Source organism: Fukomys damarensis, unplaced genomic scaffold (assembly GCF_012274545.1).
Source record: "Fukomys damarensis isolate Sample0158 unplaced genomic scaffold, DMR_v1.0_HiC HiC_scaffold_20, whole genome shotgun sequence".
Lineage (NCBI taxonomy): Eukaryota > Metazoa > Chordata > Mammalia > Rodentia > Bathyergidae > Fukomys > Fukomys damarensis.
In genome coordinates this window covers 21,873,412-21,898,994 of record NW_022900932.1, presented here as the reverse complement: position 1 = coordinate 21,898,994, position 25,583 = coordinate 21,873,412, and the positions used below count along the sequence as shown (strand labels likewise).

General features: G+C 43.5%; 1 protein-coding gene across 1 annotated transcript in view; it reads left to right on the top strand.

Moving 5' to 3' along the window:
• Positions 1 to 24,767, top strand: part of Mypn (myopalladin) — an 85,717-nt gene extending 60,950 nt beyond the window's left edge. Inside the window, exons 13-20 of the mRNA XM_010605626.3 lie at positions 9,795 to 10,016; positions 11,421 to 11,570; positions 13,057 to 13,139; positions 14,771 to 14,897; positions 16,101 to 16,308; positions 18,131 to 18,296; positions 20,796 to 20,929; positions 24,240 to 24,767. Coding sequence (XP_010603928.1) covers positions 9,795 to 10,016; positions 11,421 to 11,570; positions 13,057 to 13,139; positions 14,771 to 14,897; positions 16,101 to 16,308; positions 18,131 to 18,296; positions 20,796 to 20,929; positions 24,240 to 24,406 — 1,257 coding nt within the window. The 3' untranslated portion in view covers positions 24,407 to 24,767. The remainder of the gene's footprint in view (positions 1 to 9,794; positions 10,017 to 11,420; positions 11,571 to 13,056; positions 13,140 to 14,770; positions 14,898 to 16,100; positions 16,309 to 18,130; positions 18,297 to 20,795; positions 20,930 to 24,239) is intronic.
• Positions 24,768 to 25,583: the final 816 nt, after the last annotated feature.

Below are 25,583 nucleotides of genomic sequence, written 5' to 3'. Positions count from 1 at the left end.
AGGCATGCCATGGCCAGCACTGGGGTATGCTGTGCCTCAGACGTCTTAGAATTTTTGTTCTGAGAATTGTTACAGTTCAGGTAGTTCACTACACAACTGATCTTAGACTTCATTCTTTGCCGTGCATGCTGAAAATCAAGCTGCATAAATGAAACTCAGGAAACTAAGGGGTCATCTGGGATAGAATGCCTGCGTTAGGTTGGCAGGTGTTGATTCTGAAGAAGTTGTAGGAGATGGAACAATAACCACATTATGATATCATTTTGTCCATTGCTGCCTTCAAAAATGATAGTGAAGATGTCACAAAGTGTCTAAGATGCAGTATCACCCATTGGTAAGGGTGCTAGCCTAGGAAAGCACCAGACCAGTGGACAGTTGGAGGACAATCATAAAGACATCCTTCTGTATCCATAGACTTTTTTTTTACCTGTAGTCTGAGGACACAAGAATCAAAATAGTCTCTTTTCTCTCATAAACTATATTATATAGTTTATATAAACTGTATTAGTCTATAAACTATTGCTTCTGAAAAGGATGCATCTGTTTTTGCTTTATTTTGCTTTGAAAACTTTTAGGTCCAGAAAACTGGCTTCTCTTGTTCTATTTTAGTGACTATTTTAGGACATCTGTGTGATCTGCATTACCACATTGTGCTAAGCATGACAATAAATCAGAAGACCTTGAATGGTGAATATTGCTGACTATAAACAATTTCCTCCTCAGAATTCTGACTTACAAATTATGCTTTTAGAAAAATGGGTTGGCCGGGCATGGTGGCACATACCTGTAATCCTGGCACTCAGGAGGCTGAAACAGGAGGCTCACCATGAGTTCAAGACCAGCCTGGACTATATAGCAAGACTCTATCTCAAAACACTAAAACAAGAAAAAGAAAAACGGGCTTTCTTTGATATAGCCACTACTTTATATTTCTCTTGTAATATTTCAGTGTCTGTACCCTAACTCGCTGTGATACCATTTCCAACTAGCAATTAACATTTGCTGTTGCTTCTTAGAACTTTACTAAAGATTTCAGCTTCCTAAACTGGCAGTGAATTGTGTTGAGACAACCCCAGAGAAAAGCGCCCTGATTTGTACATTTTAGGCTTGGTTGCTTCTTATTCAGGTACCATTTATCATTAATAGATCTTGATTGGACAGCGATGAAATTTAAGTGGTTTAAGTGGGCCAGGGATTTAGCTCAGTGGCGCTGCCTCCTGCTTCACAAGCGCAAGGCTCTGAGTTTGATCCTGGTACCAGGAAAACAAACAAATATATATATGAGAGGTTGAAGAAACCCAGGATCACAACATAGAGTGGAGCCTTCGTGGCCAGTGATTTTACCTTGCTCATGACAGCATGTTGTTCTGCACCATCAGTAAATATTTCTCGACTTCTGGTTGACTGTTAATTTTGAAATCTTCTCAGCACCTCCACCCCTCATCCGATGTCATCTCCAACTTTCCTCCTCGACCTCGTTTCTCTGGAAACCATCTCGTTCTTTATTCGGCTCCTCCTACCCCAGGGATTTTACAAATGCTTCTTTAAAACTAAGTGGGTTTGCCAGGGACTGCCTGGTATAACAGGCGGGGCCAAAAATAAGCACCTGAGTCTTGCTCTGCCTTCTGTTCCTCTAATCTCCTTCTCTAAACTGCCCGGTCATTTTCCTCTATTTAAATTCTTCCTCTTTCATCTCGTACCATGAATCTACTTTTTTTTTTTTTTTTTTTTTTTTTTTTTGGGGTTTATAAAGCAACTTTTGATAATAACAATGATTACCATTAGCTATGTGCTTCTCAAGTGGCTAGTTTGGAACCAAACCACTGAGCTAAATCCCCAGCCCCCATGAATCTACTTTTTAAAGAGAGGTTTATTTTGGCCTCTTTTCTTTAGTCTTCTTCTGGGAGCACGTAGTTATGGCTCCATTGCTTTTCTGATAAGAATGACATATTGGCCTCCTGTAGCCAGCACTGTAGAACACTGGCTGCAGGATCTTGAAGTGTCCCTGTGTCCTCTGCCTCAGGCCCAGTCTGCAGGCCCCATCCTGTGCTCCCTGGGAAGAGATGAAGGGTGTCTCGGTCCTTGCTGCATCGCTGGTGTGTTTGGTACAGAACAAATGCTCAGTGAATATTTGCTGAATTAACACACAATTATGAGATTTATATTAGTTTCAAGAGGAATAATTTAACTTTTTTGGTTGGTTTTGGGGTTTTTTGGTTTTTTTGGTTTGGATTTTTGCTTTGTTTTATTTTTGTTTGTTTGTTTGAGACAGGGTCTTGCTATTGTAGTTCACGCTGGCCTTGAACTCACTATTATAGTCTTGGCTAGCCTCAAACTTGTGCTGATCCTGCTCCCTCAGTCTTCTGAGTGCTGGGATTATAGGCATGCACCACCACACCCAGCAATAATTTAACTTTTAACCACATTAAAAAGTCTGAATTTATTGCATATCAATGGAAAATCTCTCCCCTGGCTGCATAGTGATTAAAAATATATATAATTCACTATGATAGCAATCCATTTTAATCAGCTGATTAAAAAGATAAACACTTTTGCCAGGTATGCACACCTATAATCCCAGCACTCAGGAGGCTGAGGCAGGAGGACCACCATGAGTTTGAGGCCAGCCTGAACTCTATCTATATAGTGATACTCTATGTCAAAAATAAATAAATAACGCAGTTCATGAGCCTGGAAAGGGTGGGCCATTTCTCTTTAATTTGATCTCCATGCTGGCTAGATTTACAGCCAAAAAAAAATATTCCTTCCTTGGCACACAGAGAGCACCTATAAGACCCTGAGACAGAAACCCCTGATTTTAGTCACAGAGGATCTGGTGAACAGGAAGGCAGAGAAAGCAACACAAACCACAAACCAAGTAATGGAAGTTTAAAACACTCATCCACTGATGGCAGAGTGTGCAGAAGAGTGCAGAAAGTACCTTCAAGTTTAACTTGAACATACTGCTTGTGTTTGCCAAGTTCCTTACGAAATCTGAGTCACATTGGTCCTGACATAAAATGACAGTTTGGATTGATGTGTTCTGGGGTTGGTTGTCCTTGAGATAAAGCAAAGCACTGCAAAAAAAAAAAAATCAATCCCTGCTTGGGGCATGGCATGCGCCAGCGTGGACTGGACACCTCGGCCCAGCCAGTCAGTGATGGCCACCGCCTCCTCCACAGCCAAACCCCATCCTTGTTCAGAAGGCTCGGCTCTCAGATGACTAGTAACGCTTCTATGGGAACTTTTTAAATTCTATACTCTTATTTTATTGCACCTCTGCAATTCATACATTATGTCTATATAACTACGACCTTTAATAATTACATCTCCCAAAAAAAAGCAATTTTATTTTTGTCTCCCATGATCCCTTTATATTTATCCACGGGGGCTAATTCCTCGCCTGATCTTGGCAATCCCAAAGCCAAGGCAATCTCAACCCCCTTGGGCCATTTTGATTCCTTTAAAGTTCAAGGGTTACTTTGCTGCAAAATACAGTTTGGCCCAGTAATTCATTACTTCCAGTCCTATGGTAACCAATATTCAATGCTCATTCAAAATAAGATCAACCAGGCACAGTGACACACACCTGTGATCCTAGCATTCAGCAGGGCTGAGGGAGGAGGATCACACATTGGAGTCCCGCCAGAGCAACTCAATGAGACCTTGTCTCAAAAAAATAAAGGGCTAGGGGCTGGGGATTTAGCTCAGTGGTTCTGGCGCTCACCTTCCATGCTGAAGGACCTGAGTTTTGATGCCCGGCACTAAAATAAAATAAAGGGGTGGGAGTGTGGATCAGTGATAGAGTGAGTTTGTATTCTCTCTCTTGCGCGCGCTCTCTCTCTCTCCCTCCCTCCCTCTCTCTCTCTCTCACACTCTCTCTCTCTCTCTCTCTCTGTCTTCAATTTTGAGACAATGTCCTCCTGCCTCAGCCTCACAAGTAGCCCAGATTACAGCCATGCTCCTGTTACAGTTTCTTTTTCCTTTCATCTTCCCCCACTTCACTAACCTCTGCCCCGCTCCTCTCCAGACCCTGGAGGGACCTGAGCCTGCTCACCCTGGCCTGGTCTTGTCTAGGGCAGAGCATGTGCAGCACACACGGCCCCGTCTATCGCTGCGCACATTTTAGGCGCGCTGCTGCTCCCTGTACCCTTTTATCCAGCAAAAAAAGGCCAGCGCGCGCCTCTCTCTTCACGCTTCTCAGACTTGACTGAGACCCCAGCCCGCTGTGTGCTGGCAGCTGCAGAGCTCTTTCACCAGCTGCAGCATCCTAGACTTGAGGCGAAAGCTGGCTATGGGTGGAGCCCTGGCTTTCTCCGAAGTCCTGTCGCTGCACCTTCTCCGTCACTCTTCGCGTCTGTGACAGAGGTGGAAAGGATGACACCATCTCCCCCCTCCCTAAGGACCTGCTTTGGCGCTTCTGGAGGATGGTGTATCTCAAAACTCAAGTGCTTGCTGAGACCTAGCCCAGCCCGGCGGCTCAGCAGAACTTTCTGATTACGATCTAGTTCTGATCGGATCCTTGCTACCTAATTATTAATAGTACACATACATTTTTCCAGTGCTAGGAATCAAACCCAGGGCTTTGTAGACATTAGGCAAGCGTTCTGCCCCGAGCTGCATCTGAAGCCCAGAACAGTATATTTTAAATAGTTAATTAAAGCTACATATTGTGGCTTTTGTCTGTAATCCCAGCACTTGGGAGGCTGAGGCAGGAGGATCACTTCACGTTAGAGATCAGCCTGAGCTTACAGAACGAGACCCTATCTCAAAAACCAAAATAAATAAGTGAATAGCTAGTTCACTGAGTACCTGGTTTTCATCCCCTTCCAATTTGAAGTATTTGTTAAGATAATAAATATATGACCAAGTTATAAATAAGTTTATGCTAAAGCAAAATGTATATATTTTTGTTGTATTGCTTCTGTCCTTCCATTGGCTAAATCAATTGAAGCACTTGTAAATTCTATAAAATCAGACCCAACACCCTACTCTTTAAAAAAATCAGACCCCCCACACACACTCAAAATCAAGTTCTTAAAGTTAGTTGTTTGGCATACAGAGAAAACGTGGTATTTGCATTTCCAGGCAGACACTATATGAGTGTCACCCATTGTATTCCTGAGGTATAGGTACAATCAGAACGTACCATCACGTACAATAATTTTCTTCGAAAAAATAGTTCACAATTTCCATGTAGAAGCTCAGGAATCCATCTCCCCCTGTAATAACTCTGTCAGGGTAACTAGCCAGGAACTCACCAGCCCTCACCAGGGAGTGTAGAAGCTATAGAATAGGTTCTTTATCTTGGAGTAAGGACTCCATTGGTACAGGGATGCAAGGTGGTACAGAAAGGATTGGGAATTCGAGGACGTCCATGAAACAAGGAGCCTGTGAAGGCTAAGACTTCTTCTCTTTCAAAAACCCAAGAAATACTTCTCTATTTGGGGCTTTTATTTCACTATTTCTCTATTTGAGGCTCGTTCCTTGGTTGCCCCCATATTTTATCTTCGAAGCCTCAGGTCATCATCTTCCTGCTTCTTTTGTCCCCTGATTTCTTCTTTTCTTCCTCATAATTTGGATCCACACATGCAATATTCCGATCAGCAGCTAGCAAAGCCTTTGTAACATTTTTCAGGAATTACTGCAAAGAGGCAATCTGAGGATAAAAGAGACTTATGTCCCACTCCTGTATCTGTTTTTCTTCCCAGTCCCTGAAAAACAAGGGTTGTTCATAGAGAACAGGATTGGATACATGAAGGACTCAGATACGATTTAGCTATAGTCCAGAATAAGGAAACTAGATTCAACACTGGAGGCTCGGGGCATTTCTTCAGGGAGTGGGCACAGGAGCCTAGAGAGAGGAGGAAACAGAGGACAGAGAAACCAGATAGGGACAGGCTGTAGAAAGAACAGGGCTCATCTGGGGGAGACATCTGTAGCCATAGTGCCAGAGAGGAGACAGGCTGGGAGACAGAGCCTTGGAGGTTCCCCTCGAGCCCTGGCCAGCTTCGCTCACGTCCTGGGAATGTCCTGAGAAGTGGTGACTGGGTGTGGGAGGTGGAAGATGGTTAATGTAAAGGCAGGAGAGAGGGAAGGCTTTGGTGAAGGGAAAATAAACTCCTGAAATCACCCAGCTTCCCTATTTCTGCTAACCATTTACAAGTGGTAGACAGATGTAAGTTGACATGATTTCTATTCACTTTAATCTTGTTTCTAAAATATTAAATGCATGAACTCTTTAGTTAAGCACTGAAGAAAATGAGTTCTTTCTAATTTATCTGTAGCAAATATTCCTGCTGAACCAACAAGGTGACCACCACCTACACACTCTTCCATCTCTATACCCTCCAAGATCTAGGCTCAGCCAACCCCTCTAGCATCTTTTCTCCAAGATCTAGGCTCAGTCAACATCTCTAGCATCTTTTCTCCAAGATCTAGGCTCAGTCAACACCTCTAGGCACTCTTCTCCAAAAGCACAGGCACCCTGCCCTGACCTCTTCTCCAGCAGTAATCATAAAGCTTCAGAGAAACGGAGAGTGATTATCCTCACAAAAAGTTTGGAGGTTCCTGAACTCTGGTATATGTGTGTAGCAAGAAATATAGAATTATTCTTTTTTAATATAATTTGAAAATAATAAAGCTATAGTTTAGTGCCTACTTCATGTGATAAAGGAATAAAATGACTTATTGGTTTCACTTCAAAAACCTCAATTTGTTAAAAGAAATAAATACCAATTTAGATGCATGGGTGCAATATATTCCAGGTATTTTTAAACAATCAAACCAAGAAATATTTCAAATTTGTGAGACCATTTAATTAATTCAAGGAAAGTATCATCATTCTAAGGTATCAAATTGAATTATATGAAATGGCTGATTTTCCATCACTATTGACCTACAAAAACAGCAATATCATATAGTTTCATCTAATGAGTGACTACTTGGAAGCTATAATTGTTAACTTTTCCCAAAACAATCCTATAACGAGAAGGTAATTTATATATTTGTTTTGGTTTTTTTGAGACACGATCTCACTATGTAGTTGAGACTGACCTGGAACTCACTATGTAGCCCAGGCTGGTCTCAAACTCACAGCAATCCTCCTGCCTCAGCTTCCCGAGTGCTGGGATTACAGGCGTGCGCCACCACACCTGACTTATATATTTAAACTAAGTGAAGCTTCAGAATGCAGTGGCATTAGTAGAGGTGAACAGTCTCTTACTTTAACTGGTTTGAATGATCTGATTAAAAGTTGATACGGCCGGGCATGGTGGCACACGCCTGTAATCCCAGCACTCCGGAGGCTGAAGCAGGAGGATCGCTGTTGAGTTCGAGACCAGCCTGGGCTACATGGTGAGTTCCAGGTCACTTCAAAAAAAAAAAAAAAGAGTTGATACGTTTTACTGATGAATTTTTTTCCACCCTGTTAGAGCTAAGGTCTTACTTTGTCTACCCAGTCTGAGATGTGTCCAAGCGGAGGCAGATTTGAAATTAATTCCAAGCAACTAAAACCAAGAAACACTTGTCTAAACCCCAATTCTGCTCAAATCTAGGTGATTACGGATTTCACACAACTAGAGGACAGGAGAAATACGATTTCACAGTTTCCAAACACAGATCCCTAAACTCTGCCAACACTGAAGGTAGGCACATGTCAGCCATGAGCTTTCAAATTCCATATCAGAAGCTTCTGGGAGGGCCTGTCCCTGAAGCCCACCTAAACGACCACATTACAGACATCTAGAGTCACACGTTTCACCACAGGTCTCGCCCTCCCCTCAAACACATTGCTCCGTACTCCTCAAAGACGTGGTAGAGTAGGAATGAGTGAAGACCTCCGTGAGCGCCCATGTGTTCATTCACTCGTTCCTCAGATGCTTCCTGAGCACCTGCCGTGGGCCAGAGCCGTTCCAGGGAGGTGAGACAGCCAAGACCTGTGCCCCTGGGAAGCTCACACTCTGACAGAGCCTGTCAACCAATCAACACATAAGAAAAACGCTAGCTAGTGGCCAGTGGTGTGGAGAATTAGAATGAGGGGCTGCTGATAAAGGGGCTGAGGAGGCTGCCCTGGGAGTTGATGTTCAAGTTGGACAGTTAGGATATGGCAGGGAGGTGGCATGAGAGGAATCCAGGGTAAGTTTTAGATTTAGGGCTTAACTTAGTGCACTCAAAGTACGTCCCAAGAACCAATACCAAAGTGCAAGCTGTCACCTTGAGACAATTATAGAACAGGGCAGTAACCATTAAGGAATTTTATAGCATTTTGATAGGGAAATAATAGTATGTTTATAAATATAATTTTGCATGGCTTTTAAATTTCATTTTGTAGTAATTCGTTTTATTTTATTTCACAAAAGCACTAATTAGAAATGGTTTGAGGCCTGGTTTTTACCATAGTACAGGAAACGCTGTTTTAACCACTTAACCAAGCAAATGAATAGTGGTACCATTTTCTGAGATGAGGCAGGTCAGGTGAGGATTGCCCTGTTTGGACCTTTCTGAGTCTGAGGTCCTACTGGGCTCCGTGGTGTGGAGCAGATGGTTGGGTGTGCATCTCTGCAGCTGGGGAGACCAGGTTTGGAGAGCCGAGGATGGGAGTTCTCAGCATATGGGAGGTGTCTGAAGCTGTAAAACTGAATGAGACCCCCGAGGGCAGAGGTATAGGAGTCAGCAGAGGAGACTGATAAGATGCTGCTTGTGAAAGAGCAGGAAACCAATACAGTATGTCATGGGGACAAACAGAAGAAAGTGTTTCAGGAAGGAAAAGCATTCGTCTCTGACAAGTGCTTCTGAGAGGTCAAGTAAGAACACACACGTGATGATCCAATTCTGTAAATTTGGATACCTTGCCAGTAGCAATTTCAGGGGAGCAGTGAGAAACAAGCCTAACTGGGGTGGCTAGGAAGAGAATAGGTGGTGGGAAAATGGTCCTGCAACAACAGAGTTATTTCAAATGGTTCTGTTGTGAAAGGCACAAAGAAATGTAATGCAGACAGAACTGGGGTTTAGAGATTATTCACCAGGCATGTTGGTGAATGACTGTAATCCCAGCACTCGGGAGAATGAGACAAGATAGCTGCAAGATCGAGGCCAGCCCGGGCTCCACAGTGAGTTCAAGGCCAGCCCAAAGTATAGTGTGAGACCCTGTCTCAAAAAACCAGGGGTGGGACAGAGCGAGCTCACAATTGTTCAAGACAGGATTTCCTCAACCACACAGATAGGGCTGTGTTGTAGAGTCCGGATGCAGGCATGGACCAGAATGAAGTACAGAAGAGCTTTGTCAAATAAATCTATAGTAGCCAAGTGTGGTTGTGCACACCTATAACCACAGCACTTGGGAGGCTGAGGCAGGAGGATCACCCAACTTCAAGGCCATAATGAGTGAGCACATAATGAGCTCAAAATCTACATGAACTACATAATGAGAACTTGTCTCAAAAAAATGAAACAACAAAATCTTATAAGCAGCTCTGCATTTTAAATGACCATTAACAGTAATTATAGAAATTAGATTCCATCTTCATTCTATTCCCCACAGAACTCTACCAGGACTCCCTACTCAAGGTGAGGAATCACGATTAACTAGGTAGTCTGAGATTATACTAGAAACACTGGAATTCCTTTAGTATTTTGTGGCAAGGAATTAGAAATGGACTGTACTTGATTTATTGGTATTTCATGGTATGAATCTAACATCTGAATCTTCAAAAGTTGCAACCTCAGTAATACTGATGGATATGCTCTTTCTCACCAGAGAAATAGAGATTCAAATATATTTGTCATTTTGACAGGAATACAAAATTTCAAGCTTCGAACAGAGGCTGATGAATGAAATAGAGTTCCGCTTGGAACGCACGCCTGTTGATGAATCAGATGATGAAATCCAACATGATGAGATTCCCACCGGCAAGTGTATCGCTCCCATCTTTGACAAAAGGCTCAAGCACTTCCGGGTTACAGAAGGCTCACCAGTCACATTCACCTGCAAAATTGTTGGGATACCTGTTCCAAAGGTAGGGATGGGTGGTCAGCCAATTGACCAACCAGGAGCACACAGAACCTTAGAGAGTGCTTTTAAGAAAATCTTATCATTCTCTAGTGAAATGTCCATAGAGGGAATGAGTGAAAACCAATTCCCAAAATTAGCAAAATCCAGAGGATCTGACTGAAAAGAGAGATCAGAAATAGGATCATTAAATAGGCCAAGCATAAATTACATCTAAGTTAGAGTTTTCATAAAAGTTTAAAATTAATTTTTTCATCATGACACTACATCTTGGACTATCAATTCTCCTAGCTTCAAACTCATCAAACTGATATTTTTCATTCTATTTAAAACTGATTGGATAGCCACAGGGTGCCTGTTGTTGTACAAAGTAAGCTATATTTGTAGCATTACCATTGCATTGGTAAGTGCCAAAAATGTTGTATCATTATCACTGGCTGCTGAAAAATCTTATGAGTCACCAGATTTTTTGGCAGTCTGCTGAGAGAAGGATTTGCACCTAGTGTGGCAGTAGCCAGGGATCTCTCCACTCTACTTTCACAAACACTAGCGTGGCGTTGTCAGGGATAGTGAGACACCAGGAAAAATAAGCTGTACCCAGCACATTATCTCCCTGTCTTTGAGAAATCTCCTTGCTACATGCAGAACTTACCATGAAAAAATATAGACATTTAAATTTGAATTAGAAGAAAAACTTTTAACAAATGAATCCTAGCTTTATTCAACTTGGTATAATAAACATAGTATCATTTCACATAAGGTGAGCTATTTCAGGTGCTGAGATTTGCAACGGCAAAAGACTTGAGCTTGTTAGGAGGGTAATATAGGAAAAGATCCAAGCTCTTGGTTTTCATAGTTTTGCCTCTGTAAACACAGCTGGTCCTTTGAGTATCTTTTAAATGAATTCTAAGGTACAATAAAAATAGTCGAAAGCTTTATCTTAATCCTAATAATATTGAATTTCTACTTAAGTATTGTTATAGGTACAAAGGCAGGGCATATTATGCCATTATTCGGATATGTTTTATAACTGCTTTCCGAGCATTTTGGGGTTTTTTTGTTTTGTTTTGTTTTTGGTACCGGCGATCGAACTCAGGTCCTTGCGCTTGCGAGGCAGGTGGCCGAAACAATGAGCTAAATCCCCGGCCCTTTCTGATGTGCACGTGTGTGTGTGTGTGTGTGTGTGTGTGTGTGTGTGTGTGTGCGCCGGCAATCGAACTGAGGCCCTTGTGCTCTCACGGCAGGCAGCAGGACCACTGAGCCAAATCTTCGGCCCCTCCAAGCATTTGGAATGGATAAGTGGCCTGGTGGAGAGATTGCTATCTGCCCTTTCCTCACCCACAGTCTAGTTCTTTACCCTCTGAAAATGAACAGAACAGAGTATATTCTCCTGAATTATCTTTCACTTCAGGTTTACTGGTTCAAAGATGGGAAGCAGATTTCTAAGAGAAATGAGCACTGCAAAATGAGGCGAGAAGGAGACGGGACCTGTTCTCTGCACATTGACTGCACCACCGGCGACGACGACGGCAACTACACCATCATGGCCGCCAACCCCCAGGTGCGCGCAGGCCTGAGGAAGGAGCGCTTGAGGTCATTGAGAACGTGACCTTGAGAAGCCCGAGTGACTGAGGACGATTAATGGGAAGCACTACGATTGTGTAGAACTAGAGCACAGTATCACAACTTAAAAGACCAGCAAGCTGATCGGTCCGTCATTCAACCCTTTAGCCTTTGTCAAAGGACACTGGCACAGTCTCTTCACTGCGCATGTGCCCAGACTGGCCAGCTAAATCTTTTGATTTTTCCATCTTCAGATATAGTTATTTTTAAATCTTTATCAAGTGAAGTATCATAAACACAGTTTTAACAGCCCAGTAAATCTCATCTTTATCAACTCATTGACTCTCTTGAAGAGTGACTAAGTTATTCTATCAATTGTTCTACCAAAGAATGACCTGTCATTTTGCTCTTTAAAGAATAAATTATTTCAAAAAGGATTTTAATATCCCTCAAACTTAAAATATCCTTTCATCTTTTTCTTATTTTCTTTTTTCAAATAACAATTGTAAACTCATAATCTTCCATTTTCCTTTTTTTCCCCATTTTCTTTCCTGAAAAAGACTAAGCCTTTCTCCTAATACATATGGCAAAATAAGTATCTTCAGTTACTATTAGAATGGAAAATTTAGAACTATAATTTCTACTCTCATCCACTTTTCCTCTGGAAATTTCAGTTCTGATGAGTCTCTTGAGGAAAGTATTAAAATATTTGGCCATGCTCTCTGCATTGTGGCTACAAATAACATTAACATCACAAGAATTCAGTTTGTTTTGTTGTGTTGAGACAGAATTGCTTTGTAGTCTGGGATGGATTCAAACTTGCTCATAATCCTCCTGTGTCAGCTTTCCAAGTCCTGGGATTACACATGCACCACCACACCCAGCGTGTGTGTGTGTGTGTCTGTGTGTGTTCTGTTCATTATTCACAATTAAAAATGAATATCATCACACTATTCCTAAAAGTCTATATCTCTTCAAGGCTGGCCTGAACTATGTCTCAAAAAAATGAACAGAGCTGGGGATTTAGCTCAGTGGTGCCACTGCCTGCCTCGCAAGCACAAGGGCCTGAGTTTGAACCCCAGTACCCCCCAAAAAAAAATCTGTCCCTCTGAGCGGAGCATGGTGTCACACACCTGTAATCCCAGCACTCTGGGGGGTGGCTGAGGCAGCAGGATGGCAAGTTTGAGCCCAGCCTGAGCAACCTAGCAAGTCCCTATCTCAAAATAAAGATACAAAGGGCTGGGGATTTAGCTCAGTGCAAAGGCTCTGGATTCAATCTCCAGTACCTCAAAAAAAATTGTCCCCCTGGAATATTTGCAGTGATTTAAGAAGTGATACTATTATTATATTGTTTTCATTCCTCTCCTCTAAAGAAAAATTTACACAAGGAACATTTTCTAATGCTCTGGTGCAAAAAAAGTTTACATAAATTGAAAAATATGAATTTCTTCTTGTTCTAATTTTGCTTATTTTCTGTTTCTCAGGGGAGAATCAGCTGTTCTGGCCACTTGATGGTACAGGGTTTGCCCATTCATAGTCGACTAACCTCTGCCGGTCAGACTCACAGGTAAAGACAGTAAGAATCCCCCAACTTGCAGTCCTTCTGCCTCAGTCTCCCTCAGTGCTGAAAGTACAGGTTGAGTCCTACCTCAAAAGTTTAAAGAGCAGGGAGTTCCCTGGAGTTCAATTTCCCAGTAACCACACAAAAAGAATCTCCCATTTCTGGTACCCTTCCACATTCCTACCCACCACAATGAGTACAAAAGTTATTGGGCCTACAAATTGTTGTTGTTGGTGGTGGTGGTGGTGGTGGTAGTGGTGGTGGTGGTGGTGGGGTGTGTGTGTGTGTGTGTGTGTGTGTGTGTGTGTGAGTGTGTGTTACTGGGAATTGACCCCAGAGCCTTTGCATTGAGCTACATTTTTAAAATTTTGATACAGTATCTCACTAAATAGCTAAATTGTCCATGCTGGGCTCGCCATCCTCCTGCCTCAGTCTCCCAGAATTCTGTCATTACTGGTGTGTGCCCCCAGTCCTAGTTTATAAATTGTCACTTAAAGGTAGAGACCCACCTGCAACACCAACATCATAAGAGCTTGTTGGACATGAAGAAGAATCCCAAGCCCCACACCAGATCTACTAAATCAGAATCTGCATGTTAACAAAGTTCCCAGGTGATTCACAAGCACAATAAACGTTAAGAAATACTAGTCTGTGGCACAATTTTAATGTATCAAAATTTGTAACAACTAGTAGCTCTGTGCACATAACATATAATCAGGCCCTGTGGACTAAATTACCATCTCATCTACAATAAAACAGAAACCTTGGGCTGGGGATACAGCTCAGTGGTAGAGCACTTGCCCAGCATGTTTAATCCGCAGTATCAAAAAAACCAACCAGCCAACCTACCTTTAATTGTCATATGTATGCAAATCAAGTATTTTGTTGTGCTTGGCTCTCTTCCTCTCTGATTTTCCTAAACACTAAGAAGACAGAACCTTGCTTTCCCCTGAGTTTTATGGTGCCACAAAGTCTTAGCAAAGCATTCCACAGTTGCTGACATGGATGAATTAAATATGACTTAACCAAAGGCACAAAAATAGTGACCCATGTTTCAGATACGGTATTTCACCACTGTTGCAACTATACCTTCTTTTTTTCTTTTCTTTTTTCAAGGGCAGCTGTTCCTCTTGGTAGGTCTTGCCAAATTTAAGTTCATGGTCATGCTGCCATAATTTATAGCCAGGTTAAATTTTATTACTCAAAGACGCAGCTGCCTTGTTCTGAATAATAAACTGGACTTCTATTTTGGCACTCATCTGAGGTTCAGATTGAATACTGATTTATTTGCTTATTCTGATGCCTTTTGAACAACTGGTCAAGCCCACGGCAGCAGAAGCCAAGCCACTTAACCCAACATGACTTCAGAGAGAAAGAAACTAAAGCTTGTTTATTTTATTACAGATCTCACAAGACAATCCTGCACTGTATGAGATGCTTACAACATTAGGCTTTTTTTCTAATTCTATCCACATCATTATTAATTATGTATTGTTGTTGTTTGTTTTGGGTATAGCAAGCCCTACCCCCTAAAATAAATCTGTTGTCCCTGTAGTCCTATAGCCATGCCTACTTGCCTATCATTGTAAGTTTCCAAATTTGTGTCTGTGGTTGATACTTGAATATGCTTGCTACAGGGGAAGATCCAGACTGCAAGACAGAGACAAAGAGCCCCTTCAGGAACGCTTTTTCCGACCACATTTCCTTCAGGCTCCTGGGGACATGGTAGCCCACGAGGGGCGCCTCTGTCGCCTGGACTGCAAGGTAGACTCTGACTACCCATCCTTAGTTCCAGATCTGTCAGATTTTGTTTTTGATTGTTTGCTTGTTTGCATTCATTTTTATTTATATTTTGGGGGTTTTATTTATTTGTCGGCGTTTTACTTTTGTTTACAGACAAAGGGGTCCTGGAAAAGGGAGAGAGATTGTAGTGTTCAATACCAGGCCAAATTATTTCAGGAAGTTTAAAATCATATCTTATTAAAAATTACATTGGTTTTGTATCCACTTAACTATATATTTTTAGATGACAACCAAAGAGATGATATAATTCGCACATGATCCATTGGTGCCTGCAAATCCTTTATGACTGTGAAGCCCAAAGTACGATTTTTGCATCCTTCAACTGACTGTTACGAGCTAAAGCCTCTGAAAAAAAAACATTGTCATGAAAAGATGGCAGTCTATGAGAACAGAAGAGGTTTCCCTCACTAATCAACTTCTGTCACCCTTAGTAACTTCTGCATTCTAATTGTTCAACCAGAAGCCAGGCTTCTGTTGAGCAGGGTAGAAGAGATCCTGTAGCAGATCACCTCTTCTTCTACAGACAAAGACGCAGAATGCTGTAGAAACTTTAGATGCAGATTAGTGAGGACTTGAGGTTAAACATTCACGAAAAGTCTGCTTCTGTAAGGGTTCTCGCTCTCCTTTGGCTGCCTACATGATGTTCAGATTGACTGCTCATTCCCCCTCCAAACTCTCAAAAATAGCAACACGTGGGTCCCATCCCCCAGGGACTCTGGTTTCATATTTTAAGTGGGCATCAGGATTTTTAAACACTCCCTTATGTGACTATAATACGCAGCAAAATTTGAGAACCTTGGTTTAATTTCTGACCTTTCTCTTATCTAACTCTCCCTTGTTAGGTACGTAAGCAGTATATCATCTCTGATATTGATGCTACAGGCCCATTTTGTCTATTTTCTTAATTCTTATTTATTCTAACCTAGAGTATAATCCAATAGATTAATCAAGACTGGAATTGCGGTGAGAATACCCATAGTTTAAATTCATGCAGCCATTTGTTCAGGCCCCTCTTCTCCTGAGGCTGCTGGGGGAAGTTTTCAACATTCCATATTTTTCTCTCACTATATATTTGGGACCAAACAAGGGTGAAGAATTCAGCCACCAAACAAATCTGCCTGTCATCAGTCTGTCATTTGCCTCAGCTGTCCTGTTGTTTATTAGGTGAGTGGCTTACCACCCCCAGAGCTGACATGGTTACTCAATGGCCAACCTGTGCTACCAGACGCCTCCCACAAGATGCTGGTCAGGGAAACAGGGGTGCACTCGCTGCTCATCGACCCCCTCACCCAGCGCGATGCAGGCACCTACACGTGTGTGGCTACCAACAAAACCGGGCAGAATTCCTTTAGTCTGGAGCTCACTGTGGTCGGTAAGGCTTGCTGCTGGGACCCCTAGGTGCTACTCCCGTCAAAGTTATTGCACCAATGCCTTAGTCCTTTGCCCCACAAATCTCAGTTTTCTTTTCATTGTAATAAGTACCGCATGTCCTACCTTGCTTTCAAAGACACGAGTATGGCGTGGGACCGTGCATATTTAACACATGCAATAAAGTGGGCTGTGGTAATCATTCATTACCAGTCACTTAATCAGTTCCTTGACTCTCACTAAATTCCACCCGATTGCCTACCTTCCATCATTCCTGGGACATCCTGGCTCTTTGATCCCCCTAAGTCTCATCAACGTCCCCTCTCCCCAGCATCCTCCTAGCTGTTCTCTGAAAGGCTAACCAAATCTCACCACCCAGACACAGGTGCGCCAAGCACAGCTGCTCCCCGCCGTCCTCCCTGTGTCTCCACAGTACTTAGAAAAGACGAGGCTGGAGACTCTTGAGTTCTGAGGTCAGTCAGAGACGGGCCTGTTGTGCGTCCCTCCAGTGCCTGCCTCGGGGCCTGGAATGAAAGGTGCTCAGCAAATGTTGTATCAATAACTAAACGCATGGGCCGTGTCTTATGAGGTGCTGGAAAGGAAAACACTGTCATGCCTACAGGAAAGGACAGGGAGCCTCAGCCCCTGTGAGGCGCCCCGCTGTGAGGCGCCCCGCTGTGAGGCAGGAATCCAGCCTGAATTAAGTCCTCAGTGTAGGGATTTTGGAGCTGGGCCTTCTCCTGCTGTCTGTGTGGCCCCTAAAGGGAGCCAGGGTGGCTGCTCTGTGCCAGCCTGAGTGGCTATTTCCCCTGTGTATGTTTTTTTCCTTTTCTCACTCTTAATTTTTTTCTAGCCAACAGATGAGAAAAAAATTTATTTTGCAAAGATACACTGATTCGAGGCTTTTGCATTTTCTCCACTATTTTGCTAAAATATTGACTTTTGAGGGGCTGGGGATTTAGCTCAGTGGTGCCACCTGCCTTGCAAGCACAAGGACCAGAATTTAATCCCCAGTACCAAACAAGATAGACAGATATAGATATAGATACAGATATGGATATAGATATAGATTGACTTTTGAACCCTGATCTATGAGGTTATGGCCAAAGGAAAAACTTCATTGGGAAGCATAATTGCTTGTTTTTAAAAATAATAATACAAGGGCCATGGATTTAGCTCAGTGGTTCCACCACCTGCCTTGCAAGCACAAGGTCCTGAGTTCTATCCCCACTACCAAAAAATAAAAAACAATAAAATAATAATAATAATACAATTCTGTAGGTTTGAGCCTTTTTTCAAAATGAAAAGCTCGGGGGAAATTAATATAAATCCCATAGAATAAACACCTCAAGCAAAGACAAAAGGATCAATTTACGTACATGGAGTATAGATGCATGCCTATATTCCCTGTACTCAGGAGGCTGAGGCAGGAGGATGTTCTCAAATTCAAGGCCAGCCTGGGACCCTTGTGAGTTCAAGGCCAATTTGAGGTACAAAGTGAGACCCTGTTTAAAAAAAAAAAAAATGTACATGGAGTAAATTGATTCTCCAGAGTTACTGCTGAGCAATAAAAGAAACTCCTTTAATCCCACTATTCCTAGCATCTTTATCCTAGTGTGTGTGACCCGAGGGTCATTTCGCTCGGGAGCTGCAGAGATGGGTGGTGATCCCTTGCTTTTTAATCATTTACGGAGCTTTCTGGAGGCTGTGCCTCACTAAGAGGTGAGGCAGGTGTGTGCCCACTCTGCTAAATCCCACGACGTAGTGAATGCGAGACATGAACCTTGAGGCGCTTCCTATTCAAACAAGGTCCTTCTCTTGTTCAGCCAAAGAGGTGAAGAAAGCCCCCGTGATCCTGGAGAAACTGCAGAACAGTGGCGTTCCTGAGGGCCACCCGGTGAGGCTGGAGTGCCGCGTAATTGGCATGCCCCCGCCCGTGTTCTACTGGAAGAAGGACAACGAGACCATTCCCTTCACCAGAGAGAGGGTCAGGTAAGGCAGCCTCCACCTCCATGTGGACTCCGGGCCTGCTGCCCAGAGAACTGCGGCCTGCGGTCTCTCACTGAGCATTCTTAAGTTTCGTCTGTGTTACTGAGCAAATCAGGAATTTATTCCCATTTGTTCTTGGGTGAGAATCCATCGTATGGCTGTCTCAGAATTTGAAAACTTGCAATTTTGTTGTTGTTATTTTGAGACAAGGTCACACTATGTATAGTTTAGGCTGGTCTTGAACACACTGAGTAGTGCTTGCAAGGCAGGTGGCAGAACCACTGAGCTAAATCCCCGGCCCTAGCTAAAAATGTTTTAATTTTTAAATTTAAAAATATGTAAGGAATTTATGAAGAACTTGCATATTTTTATCATGTGTCTTCAGTCATATTAGTACTCAGAAAACTTCTTTGAAGAAAACAAAATAAAACAAAACTGTGTTAGCTTTCCCTCGCTATACCAAATACCTGTGGTGATCAGCTTAGAAAGAGAAAAGGTTTATTTGGGGCCATGGTCTCAGTGGTTCTGGTCCACACTCAGGGGACCCATTGCTCTTAGGTCTCTGATGGAGGTGCTGGATGGCAGAATTTATGGCAGACGGAACTGCTCACCTCATCCCCAGGAAGCAAAGGAGGAAGAGGAAGGCACTCAGGCTCTTATCCCTTTGGAGGTCACAGCCCCCATTGACCTGAAGACCTCCCGTGAAGCACCCCTCTTTTCGTGTTTCTTTCTTTCTTTTTTTTTGAGACATGTAGCTTAGGCCTTGAACTCACAGTGGTCCTCCTGCCTCAGTCTCCTGAATCCTGGGATTACAGGTGTGTGCCACCACGCTTGGCTCATCTGCACTTCTTAAAGATTCTACCAGATCCCAGTAGCACCACCCCGAGAGGCAAGTCTTCAGCACATGGAGCTTTGGCAAACACTTAAGGTCCAAACTACAACGCTAAAGTCCATTCCAACATGAAGGCAGCTAAACTGCTTTCCCCTCTGTCACTAAGTGGTGGTTTGGTTTGGTTTTTGTCAGTGCATGTTTGCAGTACATAATGATCACAGTCCTTGTGGGGAGTTGGTTCATGTACATAACACATCTCATTCTTTTTTCATCCCCTTTCCTTTCTCCCACCTCTACCTCCATCTCTTCGTCCTCTTCCCATTTGCAAAAAAAAATCCATCTCCCTGTTTCCTACCATCTTTTATTTTGCTCTTTAATTTATTGATACTTTGAGTTTCTCATATAAGAGAAACCATGAGATACTTAAGCTTGGGCGTTTGATTTACTTTACCTACCATCATGGTCTCAAGTTGGTTGTTTTGTTTGTTTTTGCTTGTTTGTTGTTGTTTTGAGGAGGAGGAGTCTCACTACATAGTTCAGACTGGCATTGAACTTACTGGATAGCTTAGGCTGGCCTCAAACTCATGGCGCTCCTCCTGCCTCATCCTCCTGAGTGCTGGAATTTCAGGTGCACACCACCACACCTGCCCTGTTGCTTTTAAAGTAAGCTTAAGGATCTAGCTTCTGAAAGTGGTTGGCTTGATTCTCCCCATCAACCTCGTTTCTTTGCAGTTTTAGCTTTACACCACCAGAGGGAGAGCAAGTGAAGGTAGCTGCATCCAAACTTACTACTGAAAATTTTTTCTCAATAAACTGATTTTGTCCAGATTTTTTACATAGTCCTTGGTCCTTGGCTGCATAAGAATCACCTAGGGAATTGTTAAAAATCATTTTCCTCTTGTCCCAGTCTGCCATTCTGATGTCATTGCCTGGAGTGTGGCCTGGGGCTGCAGTGAGCCCCATGAGACTGAGGACTGAGCAGAGGAGCAGAAGAAAATCCCTAGCCCATTTCCTCCCTAAGGCACTAAGCTAAATGCTGTGCTGGACAGTGGGTGGCTAGGAAACTGGCTCCACGCTACTGGTGCATGTACCCCCGGGTTTTCCTTTTGGTCTGCTTTTCCATTGTTTTCTGATGCCGTTTTGGTTGAAACTCTCAATCATGTTTGGAAAAAGGCATTTCCTGGACTGTAGTTGTGGAAAAACAGGGGTCTCTCTGGTGGGGAGCGAACTTCAGCAGTGCTGGGGCCTTGGAGAGGTCAGTGGAGAGCCTGAACAGATAGATCTGTCACAGCTGTTGGGCTCCCTCTTAGGGTTCATCACTGCTCTTCCATGGCTTTGTTTTGGGGAGTACTGGGGATTGAATCCAGAGCCTTCTCTCTGAGCTACATCCCCAACCCTTTTTGAGACCAGGTTCCACCAAGTGGCTAAGTTGCCCAGGCTAGGCTCAAACTTATGATCCTCCTGCCTCAGCCTCTCAGAGTGCTGGGATTGCAGGCCTGTGTCACCAGGCCTGGCTTGTGCCTTCTTTCTACTTTTGAATTTGCCTTTAGCTGAGTTCCCACTTCTTGCCTTTTAGGAGGAAGACCTCTAAGAGTTTCCTTAAACCCTGAGCTTGACAGAAATATTTCTGCTTCCGTATAAAATATGAATATATTCTTTCTTTTCTCCAGTATGCACCAGGACACAACAGGCTATGTCTGTCTCCTCATTCAGCCAGCCAAGAAATCAGATGCCGGATGGTATACATTGTCAGCCAAGAATGAGGCTGGCATCGTGTCATGCACCGCTAGGCTGGATATATATGGTAAGTATAACATTGCACATCTATGTGATGGGCAAGTTTAAAATAATTTTAAAAGTGGGTGTGATGGTGCATGCCTGTAATCCCAGCACTCAGGAGGCTGAGGTAGGAGGATCACTGCCATTTCCAGGCCAGCCTGGCGTACATATGAGACCCTGTCTCAGAAATAAATAAATGGCACATGCCTGTAATCCCAGCACTTGGGAGGCTGAGGCAGGAGGATCGCTGTGAGTTTGAGACCAGCCTGGGCTACACAGTGAGTTCCAGGTCAGCCTCAACTACATAGTGAGACCCTGTCTCAAAAAACCAAAATAAATAGCAAGTTTCCATAAATGAATTGAATGTATTATATTTTAGTGCTTCAGAGATTTTCAAAATCATCTCATCCCAGTTACCTCAGGGCTTTTGTACATTTTTATGTTTTGCTGTGAGCTTAACCTTCTTCCAACAGAGAGCTCGGAGTGCTCGGAAGTCACCAGCAAGCCCACAGCTCATACAGGCTTGCACCCCCGACCATCCTGTACCTTCACACTGTCTCATTGCTGCTGGGGTCACTGGAACTCCCCACTGCTGTGACCTCTCAGCAGAATTTTCCAGATCCCACTCATTGTTGCATAGTGCTCCAATCCCCCAACCGGACGTCTCTATTAATAGAGAGCTGTGCTGCCAGTAACATCAGGCAATATTTGAGTAGTGCCATAAGTAACAACAGGAGACCCTTGAATCCCCCAACCCCTAAGATTAATGTAATTGTTACCTTCACTTAAATGCTGAGAAAGCCCAGGCATAGTGGCACATGACTGTGGTCCTAGCACTCAGGAGGCTGAGGCAGGAGAATCAGCACAAGTTTGAGGCCAGCCTGGGCCACACAGTGCATTCAAGGCCAGTCTGAACTACATAGTGAGACCTTATCTTAAAAAAAAAAGACAATAGATAGGAATCAAATTCAATTCCAGATCATTCCTTTGAGCCTTGTTCCTAATTTTAAAAAGAAGCTAAATAATTATTCTTTATTAATTTGTTTGTGTACTCGTTTCCCTCCCTTATGTTAGATAAAAAGAGCCGAAAACCTGGACCAGACCAGAACCATAACAAGCCTTTATTATGGGGAGGATCTGCCCGAGTATCTCTGAACAGAGGAGAAAAAGCAACATGGCCAAACAGGGAGCTTCTATTGTAGGAGCAGGGTGGGGTTAGCCTGAGCTGGGGTGGAGCTGAGTGAGGTAGTAATAAGGAATTGGAGGAGCCTGTGACATCACTAGGAGGGGCTTGTGACATCAGTAGTTGCTAGGAGGTAGCAAGTATCAGGTTACCTTTCTTGGCGGGAAGAGAGGCATGTTGGGAACATGGAGGCTGCTATTCCATACAGCAGCCACTTGAAGATGCAGAGAATTACGGGAAGGACGAGGCTGCTATTTTCTGTAGTAGCCATTTTAAGGCGAGGGAAATCTATCACCTTATACTTTTTAACTGTTCTTAGTTATACATGTTCCTTAATCCAAAAGAGGGATTTCTTTTTCTTTTAAAAAATTTTTGGTTAGATAAATAAATTTTGTATTTATAACTGAATTAACAGATTTAATCAGAATAACAAATAAGAGTAACTGTCAAGAATCTGAGGACCCTGATATTTATAGGTGAGCACCACCCATCCCCTTCATCTAGGACCACACAGGACAGGGCTTAACTGACCATTTTCCTGAGGTTTAATTTTTGTAAGAAACGTATAGATTTCTAGTTAGTTTTCCTTAGTTTTGGACTTGAAAAATTCAACTGTGAGAGAAGCTGGGGAAAAAAATCCAGAAAGAAGCCAGTGAAGATTTTTAATCTAGGCTGAGTCCCTATTGCTCCCCAGCCTTCATCAGCTCTGAGGGCAGCGTATCTCCAGCTGAAAAGCTCACAGGCTGGGACGAGCCCCGCAGCTGATGACCTCCAGGGGCTGAGCTCCCAACCAATATGCCACAGGTCCTGATCCCACAACACTCAGGCCTCTCTTGGAGCCTGGGGTGAGGGAGGAGGATTTAGACTAGAATGAATTTCCTACCCCTCTTCTCCTCCACCACCATCACCACAGGGCAGCAGGCTCCATTTGCTGGAAGAAGGGCATCTGGCCAGGGTGTGGCTCGGTGGGTAGACACTCTATACCATGCATGAGGCCTTGGGTTCAATCCCCAACACACACATCAAAAAGGAAGGGCTTCCAATGCTAGAAGTGACCATCCAGGTAAGATGTCAGAGAGAGCAGGAAAAGGCTAAGAGAGTGCTTTAAGTGGAATCGCTGTAGGTTTTGTCCTCAGTGTGGTAGCTTTCCAAACTCGACTTTCTCAGTTCACTCAGTAGAACTTAGACTCCAAGAAACTGATTCAAAATAGTGAAGTCAACAAAGGACCAATTTATACATCAAAATGCTAAATAGGAGGACAGCTTTCTAGGACCCAGTACCCTACCGTTCCCCACTTCCTGCACCCCCTTCTTCACATCAAGGTCCCAGAAACCTGATCCTGGTAAGGTTTGGTAATTTTTTGAATCAGAAACAATAGCAAGGACTGCACTACTTAACAGAGTTATTTCATCCAGGCCACACACAAGCCTAAGAATTGTGTCTTCCTGACAAAGCATCTGGTGAATATGGAAACTAATAAATTCTCTCTATCTCAGAACCACAGTTGGTTGCATATGTTACTTTTTAGTCTTCTTACAGTAGCTCATTGGAATGTGATTGATGGGGGTAGGCAAGTAGATCTTGGCTGTATCATGTGGCTAGAGTGTGGAATAGGCAGTTCTGTCATGGCCGAGTCCATCTTCTTCATTTTTGTCTTTCAGTTATTTGAGACAGTCTCACTATGCAATTCAGGCTGGCCTTGAACTCACTACGGAGTCCAGATTGGCCTCAAATTCATACCAATCCTCCTCCCTCAGCCTCCCAAGTGCTGGGACTATAGGTGTGCACCACCATGCTCAGTTTGAATCCATGTTTAGCTTCGACAGTTGCCTCTACCTGAGGTGCCCTCGGCAGAGAGACTACAGCAGATCCTAAGCCATGCCACTGAGGGGAAATGATTTGGAGAAATCACCCTACTCACCCACCCTTCTTTGTTGTAAGAATTTTAGCCTCTTACTGAGTTGAAAAAAAAAATCACAAGTACAGGGCTTAATGGTTCAAGAGATCACTAGCCCAGTTTCCCTGTGCTTGGCAGGGAAGGTTCTCTACTTATTGCTGAGTGAGGGCCTGAGGACAAATGCCCTCCTACATACAGCACATGCGCCACATATAGCCCTCTGACCATAACACATCATCTGCTCCATTTTTCAGCTCAGTGGCACCAGCAGATCCCACCACCCATGTCCATCCGGCCCAGCGGCAGTCGCTATGGATCTCTCACCAGTAAAGGACTTGACATTTTTTCTGCCTTTTCCTCCGTGGAAAGCACAATGGTGTATTCATGCTCTTCTAGCGTAGTGGAGAGCGACGAACTTTGAGACTGTCTGGGGGCCTGCTGTGTAAGAGGCGGACTGTGGAGGGGGAAAGAGGAGGAGCTGATGCAGTCGGACGTGATGGGTTCCCACACTGCCGAGCTGCGGTGGGAAGTGCTTTGAATAAGGAGGCCAGGGTCTCCTGCACTCTGTTGAAGGGCTGCTGTAGGGCTTTGCCTCTTAAAAGAAAGTTCAACAAAAATGTGAGCCGGTGATACAGACAACAGAAGATGTCCTACTGCAACCATCCACTGCTGTGGGGAAAAGCAAGAACGTATCCCTGGCCTAGTTATGTTAAGAATGCCTAGGCTCGGGCCGGGGATTTAGTTCAGCAGTTCAGTGGCCTGCCTCGCAAGCGCAAGGACCCGAGTTTGATCCCTGGTACCAAAAAAAAAAAAAGAATGCCTAGGCTCGGGCCGGGGATTTAGTTCAGCAGTTCAGTGGCCTGCCTCGCAAGCGCAAGGACCCGAGTTTGATCCCTGGTACCAAAAAAAAAAAAAGAATGCCTAGGCTCTACTAGGAGCAATTAGGGGCCATGTGTCTAAGCAGTGACAGACAGTAGTGACCTTAAAATATAACTAATTCTGCCAGCACTTGGGAGGCTGAGGCAGGCGGATTACTTTGAGTTCCAGGCCAGGCTGAGTGCATAGTGAGACCCTCTCAAGGGGAGGGAAATAAAATAAAAGATATAACTAATTCACCTAACAATGCAAAGGAAAAAAGTGGGGAGGTCACTATCACCTTTCATTGATTACATCGATAGCAGTAGTCATGGTGACTTCATTAAATCAGCTTCCATTTAGCATCAGGAGATCATGCCATGCCACTCATGCATGTGGCGGAACACTTTTGATTTGCATATCCTGTGTGTACAGAGCCACATCATAAGGTGCCAAAATGCACTGGAGATACAAAAAAATTCACTGAAACACCAGTGTTGCACAATGTACTTATTCTGGTCAAACAGGGCCCCACCAGCCTCGGCTGTCTGTGTTATTTTCCTTTGCGTGGTGACTGGTTTTTCTTCTTTCTGATTTTTCATAGCCCTGGACTCTAGAACTAAAGACTTGTTAATAAACCAATCAGAAAAAAAAAAAATCTTCTTCGGGGTCACTTCTAAAATTACCGGCTTCGATTGCCACCTTAAACTGTGTGAGAGTCATCATCTGACGGTAGAATACGG